This window comes from Pinus tabuliformis, chromosome X (assembly GCF_031772625.1).
Source record: "Pinus tabuliformis cultivar Carrire ecotype Pingquan chromosome X, CPIR1, whole genome shotgun sequence".
In the NCBI taxonomy this organism is placed as follows: domain Eukaryota; kingdom Viridiplantae; phylum Streptophyta; class Pinopsida; order Pinales; family Pinaceae; genus Pinus; species Pinus tabuliformis.
The window spans coordinates 395,951,623-395,961,819 of NC_142308.1; the positions used below are offsets into that span (position 1 = coordinate 395,951,623).

The 10,197-nt window shown below is 37.6% G+C and overlaps 1 protein-coding gene across 11 annotated transcripts; it reads right to left on the reverse strand.

The window, feature by feature from the left end:
* Nucleotides 1-422: 422 nt before the first annotated feature.
* LOC149140196 (small ribosomal subunit protein uS17z-like) lies at nt 423-9,976 on the reverse strand. Of its 11 annotated transcripts, none has more exons than XM_089453017.1 (9): nt 8,681-9,726; nt 7,681-7,721; nt 7,490-7,590; nt 4,377-5,726; nt 3,708-3,748; nt 3,517-3,617; nt 1,354-1,386; nt 1,063-1,152; nt 423-969 (listed from the first exon to the last, which is right to left on the reverse strand). In XM_089453017.1, the coding sequence occupies exons 4-9, from the start codon at nt 4,515-4,517 to the stop codon at nt 950-952; spliced, it is 426 nt and encodes a 141-aa protein (XP_089309143.1). In that variant the 5' UTR covers nt 4,518-5,726; nt 7,490-7,590; nt 7,681-7,721; nt 8,681-9,726; the 3' UTR covers nt 423-949. The 11 variants fall into 11 exon arrangements, 10 of the variants coding, with proteins under 10 accessions (XP_089309143.1, XP_089309137.1, XP_089309134.1 ...); XM_089453008.1 differs by having other exon boundaries at nt 436-969; nt 1,242-1,386; nt 8,681-9,715; XR_016265206.1 differs by lacking the exons at nt 423-969; nt 1,063-1,152; nt 1,354-1,386; nt 8,681-9,726 and adding exons at nt 6,737-6,994; nt 7,088-7,177; nt 9,778-9,976 and having other exon boundaries at nt 3,518-3,617; nt 4,377-4,446; nt 4,708-5,726.
* Between the last annotated feature and the right edge of the window lie 221 nt (nt 9,977-10,197).

A 10,197-nucleotide genomic window follows, 5' to 3' on the forward strand; every position in this document is an offset into this window, starting at 1 on the left:
ATATATATATATATATATATATATATATATATATATATATATATATATATATATATATATATATGAATGAAGATCTCTGCTATGATTTATATTGGCAATGCCATTTTTCTCTTGCAAAGTTGCATCCATTGGTTTTTTTTAAGACATTAAAAGAATCTAGCTGCTATGGTTTGTTATGATCGATGGGTTATCTTTCAGATTATATTGTAGATGATGTTAGATACATAAAATCATTTTGAAATAAACACAGACATGCCATTGGCATTGATTAGCGGCATATGCTACAATAACTTATTCAAAATGCAATTTCTATGTTTTCTTATAGTAAAAATATCATTATTTGATCTTTTACTCTAATTTCTCTGATTGGTTCTCATAGATCTCTGGATTTTCTACTCTTCCAGATTCGTTTAGCATTTCGATACTCTATCAATTCAGTATTTTGGTACTCAGCTAGTTCAGCGTCCCAGTACTCAGGAAGCTCAGTGATCCGGTATTTCATCCAATACTCATTCGACAATCTTGCACTCGTCAACAGCTTAAAGCACACGAATGTCACCTCCTAAAGAAATAATTAAAAGCGAAACTCCTTGCCATATATAATAAAATAAATATGACATCGTCATATTTGGCTATTATATGCCTTCAAAGGTTTACTGGATGCTAAAACCAAAACAAAAGTATCCAAGAACGGTGGACTTTCAACCACCAAAGAGTAAACATGCGCCGTACATCTTTTTCAAAATGCAACACAGTAACCAAAAGAAGGATTAAACTAACAAAATTAATTTTGACCAAATGATAAAATAGTAAGTAACCCTCAACTCTGTAGAAGCCCACTCTATCACACTTAATGGAAGAAAAAAAAAAAGGATTCATATTGCAGTGAAGGCTTTCTTTGCAGAACCACTGCTAGAACCCGTAGGAATAATCTTTAGAACATTAAACCTTATAGTCTTGGACAAGGGCCTGATACAAGCAAATCATATAAAATGTTAACAACCAATAAAAACACAAAAAAGAATCACAGGTTTTAGTGGATATTCCCATAAATAGATTTACCCGCATTGCCCAATGATAACATGATCCCCTTCTTTGACACAGAAACAGGGTGAAATATGGGCTGGTATGTTCGAATGTCTCTTTTCATATCTGTTAAGTATGCAGACATTCAAAAATTACTACTTAAATGGAACTGTATACAAATATAATTGCAATTCACTATAATGTTCTCTAGTTACCTCTGATATTTCTTGACAAAATGGAGATAGTCCCTACGGACAATAATTGTCCATGTCATTTTAGCACTGTAACATGTTCCAGCTAATATACGACCTCTTATTGAAACAGTACCAGTGAATGGGCACTTCTTGTCGATGTAGGTCCCTACATAAAAACCAAGAAAACCTAGTTCACACAATCCAGTGGAGAAAGACCCAAAAACATATAACGGACAAATACGTGTATTGACAATCTAGTTGAGAAAGACTGCAACAATATAAAATAATATGCACCAATCAGAAAATATTTGCACGAATCAGTGGAAACTGAAAGACCAAAATAAAAATTATAGATAAAAATAAAATAATAAATAAATAAATAAAACCAAGATGATTACACAACTTCTAGTTCATGTATGAGAATCAAGAAAAAACGAAAACTAATCATAAGAATGACATCTTGATTATTCTTAAGATTCTTAATTTTGCTTTTATTATCATATGTTAACGATGAAGGAAAAAGAAAAAAATTAATCAGTGCATATAGATAATATTAAAAATAAAAACAGTAGGGCAATGATCATTCAACTGCCTCTCAGCACCAAGTATCATAGCTTCTTGAAATTAGTTCCAAAGCTTTGAATCTTTCAGGTAAGATCGGATATGCAAAACGGAGTCTGTAAAGAATACCATCTTTCTCTGTAAAGAAATAATTAAAAGCGAAAATCGAGTCTGTAAAGAATACCATCTTTCTCTGTAAAGAAATAATTAAAAGTGAAAACTGAGTCCGTATTATTTTTATGACAGTAACCCCGCAGATGGTTTTCCTGCATCTAGAATGATTGTTTGTTGGCCACAGCTGTACAGGGCAAGCATGGGGTTATCTTTGCAGTTGATGATTTCTTGCTAAGTTCCCTGCTAGTAGTGAATTTAATTAATTGCCTTGGCACTGATTGACCAGATAGTAGAAGTTGGTTCTGTTGGCAAACCTATGATGGAGGGAGTTCCTACTTTTTTTGAAAATGCTCAAAAGGTGCCTTGGAACACAAGATATATTGTAAACGCAAGAGATAAAACTGTTGCAAGTTGGTTTTGTTGGCAAACCTATGATGAAGAGAGTTCCTACCTTCTTTGAAAATGCTCAAAAGGTGTCTTAGAACACAAGATATATTGTAAAAGCTTTAGACAAGACTGTTGCATCATTACTTATGCTATTAGAATTTGGTACTCAAAAAGCACTTCCATACCTGGCATGCTACTTTTACCAGTAACGTTCTTACTAAATAGGGGCTCTTCAGCTATAGAGACCTACAGAACGTGTGTTCAAAGAATTCAAAACATCCTACAAAAAGGCTTTTTATTGTATCAATTTGGATGATTCATCATATAGCTATTTTTGAATCACAGCAGCTACTTCCCTGACTTCACAGACACTATATATTCTGGTAAACAATAAGAAAGAAATGTGATTCTGCATTCAATTAATTCATATGGATTGATAGTTGAAGATCTACAACATAGTGTGAGCCTGGTAAGTGATTGATGCACGTATTGGGCATGAGAAGTCTGTTCCAGTCTATACTAAATTATAAAGGGCTCTTGTTGACAGGTTTAATTGTGTTTTTATCATGATGGAGTCAATTTTCAGTCTTAAATATGAAGACTTAAAATGTATTTCAACCTCAAATGTATTTATGGGAAACAACTAAAAGGCAGTGTTAGAATTTTCTCCAGAGTCCAATACACATGGATCAAGTAAGTTACATTTAAATTGGCAAGCACAAAGACATTTCAAATGGCACCAGGATCCCTGCTTTCCAGACGGTGATAATTTTCAGTCTTATGGGTGGAATCATGGTAATTTCCTTGCATGCAGGTGGCATGCAGCTTCAGTCTTCTCGGGAGAAACACCAAGATGGTCGATGCCCACATAGGAAACTAAAATGTCTCCAAGTAATGGGTAGCACTAAGATAGTCACAAGATGTTCGTTGCCACAATCAAGCATTCTTGTCCCATCGAGTTCCCAATATATGTTGTTAGTAGAGCAAATATGATCTCAACCATTATGAGTTCATTCAACCATACCCCCATACTAACAAACAATATTTTGGGAATTCATAACAACTACACCATTTCTATACCTGGTGTGTCTTCTTACTCATGCAACCTTGCTACAAGGAAGCATTTTGGCATTCAAATGGATAATTTAATAGAAACAACAATTAAATGCACAATAATATATACAAACAAAATATATCGTAATAATCAAATCTGCCCAGAATTTAATCACCATACCTTGAATAGCTTCTTTGGGGGTCTTGAAGCCAAGACCCACATTCTTCCCAAACCTGTTGCCACCTTTTCCAGGACGTTTCCCCTTCCCAGACTTCTCAGAACTGCAACAATATAAATTAAGGATCAAAAGAGAAGCAAATCAAAAGATTTTAAACATGAAATAAAATCAAATAATACTGCAATATGATTACCTGAGAAAGACTTTTGGTTGCTTTAGAAAAGCTCTCTCAGTCTATGAAAACAATACAAGGAATTTGTATCAGAGATGTCCCATTAGTTGATAACAATGACAATACTAACAACAATGTTTTCACTGTTCATCCACAAATACAAGCTTCAGAGTGGCATAGAATATTGCAAAAAGGCGTTTGGCTTCTATTAAAAGGGCTTGTTATGGTTAACTGCTTTTTTATAAATAAACCCATCTACCAATATTTGAGCATAGCGATAGAATAATAGAATGGATGATCGGAGAGCCTATCCCAATATTACATATAACTTGGTGTTGCAGGGGTTAGATACATTAGCTCACTTGCATCACATGCATACAGTTCCCATGAGATTTTTCATAAAATTTTCAGATGAACCTATTTATGTCCCCATTAAAGGCTTCACCAAATTTATAGATGAAACTATTTATGTCCAATATTAAATGTTGTTGGGCGATGGGGATACTTATGGATATATTGGATTAAGGTTGTAGTTGGTGTTGCAGGGTATCTTAGAGTTCTTACTATTGAGTGGTGAGAAGTTGTTGGAACATACTCATTATATTCTACAACACTTTACTCTAAAATTCGTATTGTTGTTGAATCTACTATTGTTGAGTAACAAGGGCTGCCAGCGAGAGACGAAATCACCTTATGAAGCCCAAGCCCTAGCTCAACAATCCAGTAGCGTACTCGGCACTTTAGGTACTCAATTAAAACTCTGCAATACATACACACAGCTATGCATGGTACCATTAAATGCCCTCTACTGCATACAAATCTTAGGAACATTGAACCTTCAGATTTCTCCGAAACATAACCTCAGGAGATAATCTCTAACCACAACACTCAGCACATACAGTAGCATATCCACCACAATGCTATATGCAACACCAAGTAAACCTTTGCAGTCTGATCTAATAGTAGCCTATGTAAGAACTCTTATTCATCTACACATACTCATATCAACAAGCCATCGTACCTTAGCAGTCAATCAAGACCACACACGTTCTGGGTGCATCTCAGACAATCACCATGTACTGGCTCCACTATCTTTTCATGACCATATCGCATGACATCAGCAACTAGGAGATACACCATGCACGTCAAGGAGTCTCATATACTTTTAGCAGTCCTGTCATCTCAGCAATTTTGTACTTCATTCCTTCTTGCAGTTTTGGACATATTTTAGCAATTCATGAGTAGACAACAATCAGCAAGACTTAGCCTTGACACTGATCAGAATTTGATTACTTTCCTATACAAAAAATGCTACTGACTTTTGCCCTTCCTCAAGATTGACACTTAAAATAGTCTTCTTGCTGATATTTATCAAACCTCTAATCCGACCCTGAACTGTTGTACCATGCAATTTATCTTGTTCCTTCAAACAGGCCCAAATTAACCCTTACAAATGCTTCAAGAGGCTTCCTGATTAGACCTTCTTCTGTGCCTTAACAAGACATTCTTTATGCAGCCAAAGCAGCCCTAGATCTTGCTTCTGTGACAGGACCGATCTTGCTTCACTGAGACTCACCCTAATCAGGTCGCTTTGACAGTGATTTAATGGCTTGCTACTGCAGCCCTAATTAGGCCTTAAACGTTAGCAAAAATTGATCATGATCAACAACTTGGAGCTCGTTTTCAACAGGCTATGTCTTACAAATTCAGCTTCAAAATTCTCCTCAGAAACAGCCTTAGCGTCATTCTTAACCAGCTTCTGTCTCGTCCTCAAATAGCCTCTGTCTTGTCCTTAACACAGCCTTAGGGATGATGGAATTTGTGCCTTAGGAAGGCCGAATTCTTGTCACAGAAAGATCAAATCTGTCTCAGAAAATGCTGCGAGATAGTCCTCAGACCGTGCCTCAGGATAGGGTTTGGATTTCACTTCGGACCTCAGAAAATGGCCTCAGGAAGGGGGCCAAAACAGTGCCTCAGTAGGCCTCAGACCAGGCCAAGATTGGCCTCAGAACTTGTTGTTGCACGGTATATACCCATACCCTGCATTGAGATCAATAGCTTTAACATGAGCTTGCAACTCCAAACACGCAAAAGAACCATGACAAAATCAAGAACCCCGTTTGATTAAAGTACTAAAGTCTAAACTCAAATCCCCATTGTTTAAAAAAATTAAAAGTCTTGGGCAAATCCTGAGCTGGCCGTTCGTAAGACAACTGGAGAAAAAAAGACCAGCGCAAGGCACCAACACATTGGAATATCTTGTTTTTATTATTAACAAGATCCTAATAAAGTTGGCATCATGGAAACTTTGTCTACGAATTTATGTTATTTCCAAAAGTTTCCAAATAAGGACCAAACAGTCTAACGCGAATCTTACAAGCCAAACTAACAAGGGACCAAAAATAGCTTTTGGCCATTCTACACCCCAGATTACTGAGGGTCTAACCAGTAAACACTTATCAAATCTGGGCCATTAATCAATGCATTGAACCATTCCACACAAAAACAAACACCATACAAAACTTTGCCAATGAAACAAATCCCTACATTAGCCCTATTTCAAGCGAATCTCAGCAGGGAGTGAATGCCCCAACGACTAAAGCCCTGGATCCTTGCCTTATTGCATATAGCCAGAACGAGGGACTATGCAGAATGTTGTCCACAAACAACGCAACCTTCTCACTTTCTAAATAGGGCAGACAACAGTTCAATGCGAAATAACTGGTAATTGCAATGTATGTCACCTTGATCAGCGCTAGAGTCATACAAAACAAGACCGCTGCAAATAGCTTAAACCCCAATCCCACGTTTTTCATAGGAAGAGAGACAGGATGAAAAAGAAGGGTTTCCTTAATAAAAACTGGATATTGTGGGCCAAACAAATGTAAGAAAAACAACAGCTACCATAAAACGACATGAATCTGAAAGAGCTCAATAAACCAAAATCTTCTCTACTCCAGAAACTCGCTTGTTCTTCCGTGGAAACCCTAAAAAATCCAAAATACATAAAACAAACCATAAAAAGCCTTGAAGGAATAGAGCTGGAATACCTATTCTGCCATGGCTGCAGGAATTCAAGACTTCTAACTTCGCATTTCAAGGCCTCGGCCGCTCCCGCTTCTACCTGAGAAGTTACAACATTTTCGATGGAAAGATGCCGATTTCATTTTTCTCGCCAGCATTATGAGGGAGGATTTCTTCTGCTTCATCATCGTGATGGTCTTTTTTTTGCGCATGAGGCGGAGGTTCAGAGCTCGAGTCCAGGAATCACCTTCAGAACATTAAACCTTACAGTCTTGGACAAGGGCCTGATACAAGCAAATCATATAAAATGTTAACAACCAATAAAAACACAAAAAAGAGTCACAGGTTTAAGTGGATATTCCCATAAATAGATTTACCTGCATTGCCCAATGATAACATGATCCCCTTCTTTGACACGGAAACAGGGTGAAATATGGGCTGGTATGTTCGAATGTCTCTTTTCATATCTGTTAAGTATGCAGACATTCAAAAATTACTACTTAAATGGAACTGTATACAAATATAATTGCAATTCACTATAATGTTCTCTAGTTACCTCTGATATTTCTTGACAAAATGGAGATAGTCCCTACGGACAATAATTGTCCATGTCATTTTAGCACTGTAACATGTTCCAGCTAATATACGACCTCTTATTGAAACAGTAACAACAATTAAATGCACAATAATATATACAAACAAAATATATCGCAATAATCAAATTTGCCCAGAATTTAATCACCATACCTTGAATAGCTTCTTTGGGGGTCTCACCATACCTTGAATAGCTTCTTTGGGGGTCTTGAAGCCAAGACCCACATTCTTCCCAAACCTGTTGCCACCTTTTCCAGGACGTTTCCCCTTCCCAGACTTCTCAGAACTGCAACAATATAAATTAAGGATCAAAAGAGAAGAAAATCAAAAGATTCTAAACATGAAATAAAATCAAATAATACTGCAATATGATTACCTGAGAAAGACTTTTGGTTGCTTTAGAAAAGCTCTCTCAGTCTATGAAAACAATACAAGGAATTTGTATCAGAGATGTCCCATTAGTTGATAACAATGACAATACTAACAACAACGTTTTCACTGTTCACCCACAAATACAAGCTTCAGAGTGGCATAGAATATTGCAAAAAGGCGTTTGGCTTCTATTAAAAGGGCTTGTTATGGTTAACTGCTTTTTTATAAATAAACCCATCTACCAATATTTGAGCATAGCGATAGAATAATAGAATGGATGATCGGAGAGCCTATCCCAATATTACATATAACTTGGTGTTGCAGGGGTTAGATACATTAGCTCACTTGCATCACATGCATACAGTTCCCATGAGATTTTTCATAAAATTTTCAGATGAACCTATTTATGTCCCCATTAAAGGCTTCATCAAATTTATAGATGAAACTATTTATGTCCAATATTAAAGGTTGTTGGGCGATGGGGATACTTATGGATATATTGGATTAAGGTTGTAGTTGGTGTTGCAGGGTATCTTAGAGTTCTTACTATTGAGTGGTGAGAAGTTGTTGGAACATACTCATTATATTCTACAACACTTTACTCTAAAATTCGTATGGTTGTTGAATCTACTATTGTTGAGTAACAAGGGCTGCCAGCGAGAGACGAAATCACCTTATGAAGCCCAAGCCCTAGCTCAACAATCCAGTAGCGTACTCGGCACTTTAGGTACTCAACTAAAACTCTGCAATACATACACACAGCTATGCATGGTACCATTAAATGCCCTCTACTGCATACAAATCTTAGGAACATTGAACCTTCAGATTTCTCCGAAACATAACCTCAGGAGATAATCTCTAACCACAACACTCAGCACATACAGTAGCATATCCACCACAATGCTATATGCAACACCAAGTAAACCTTTGCAGTCTGATCTAATAGTAGCCTATGTAAGAACTCTTATTCATCTACACATACTCATATCAACAAGCCATCGTACCTTAGCGTCGTTCTTAACTAGCTTTTGTCTCGTCCTCAAATAGCCTCTGTCTTGTCCTTAACACAGCCTTAGGGATGATGGAATTTGTGCCTTAGGAAGGCCAAATTCTTGTCAAACCTGTAATCCGACCCTGAACTGTTGTACCATGCAATTTATCTTGTTCCTTCAAACAGGTCCAAACTAACCCTTACAAATGCTTCAAGAGGCTTCCTGATTAGACCTTCTTCTGTGCCTTAACAAGACATTCTTTATGCAGCCAAAGCAGCCCTAGATCTTGCTTCTATGACAGGACCGATCTTGCTTCACAGACTCGCCCTAATCAGGTCGCTTTGACAGTGATTTAATGGCTTGCTACTGCAGCCCTAATTAGGCCTTAAACGTTAGCAAAAATTGAGCATGATCAACAACTTGGAGCTCATTTTCAACAGGCTATGTCTTACAAATTCAGCTTCAAAATTCTCCTTAGAAACAGCCTTAGCGTCGTTCTTAACCAGCTTCTGTCTCGTCCTCAAATAGCCTCTATCTTGTCCTTAAACACAGCCTTAGGGATGATGGAATTTGTGCCTTAGGAAGGCCGAATTCTTGTCACAGAAAGATCAAATATGTCTCAGAAAATCTCAGCAGGGAGTGAATGCCCCAACGACTAAAGCCCTGGATCCTTGCCTTATTGCATATAGCCAGAACGAGGGACTATGCAGAATGTTGTCCACAAACAATGGAACCTTCTCACTTTCTAAATAGGGAAGATAGCAGTTCAATGCGAAATAGCTGGTAATTGCAATGTATGTCACCTTGATCAGCGCTAGAGTCATACAAAACAAAACCGTTGCAAATAGCTTAAGCCCCAATCCCACGTTTTTCATAGGAAGAGAGACAGGATGAAAAAGAAGGGTTTTCTTAATAAAAACTGGATATTGTGGGCCAAACAAATGTAAGAAAAACAACAACTACCATAAAACGACATGAATCTGAAAGAGCTCAATAAACCAAAATCTTCTTCACTCCAGAAACTCGCTTGTTCTTCTGCGGAAACCCTAAAAAATCCAAAATACATAAAACAAACCATAAAAAGCCTTCAAGGAATAGAGCTGGAATACCTGTTCTGCCATGGCTACAGGAATTCAAGACTTCTAACTTCGCATTTCAAGGCCTCGGCCGCTCCCGCTCCAACCTGAGAAGTTACTAACATTTTCAATGGAAAGATGCCGATTTCATTTTTCTGGGAGGATTTCTTCTGCTTCATCATCGTGATGGTCTTTTTTTTGCGCATGAGGCGGTGGTTCAGAGCTGGAGTCAGGCAGAGCCCTTGTTGGCAGTGCGAGCCAAGCACATGTCAGCTGCAAAACGAATGGCTCGCTGGCGGTGCGTCTGTCCGGCTTTCTCATTAACCGTTCAGTTTTGGATCAGTGTTGGATCAACGATCACAATTCATTCAATCGTCTAACACCACAAATCCATGGTCAACAATAGGACACGGTGGCGGCTGAGGCAATTCATTTCAAAGGGAAACGCCTTAC

Excerpts from the sequence above, each read along its gene's own strand:
- LOC149140196 (XM_089453008.1), bottom strand. The coding sequence starts at position 4,517 with ATGTTCCTAAGATTTGTATGCAGTAGAGGGCATTTAATGGTACCATGC. Across the intron at positions 1,153-1,241 it reads TTTGTCAAGAAATATCAGAG|ATATGAAAAGAGACATTCGA; the intron begins GTAACTAGAGAA and ends CATACTTAACAG. Across the intron at positions 970-1,062 it reads GTTATCATTGGGCAATGCGG|GCCCTTGTCCAAGACTATAA; the intron begins GTAAATCTATTT and ends TGCTTGTATCAG.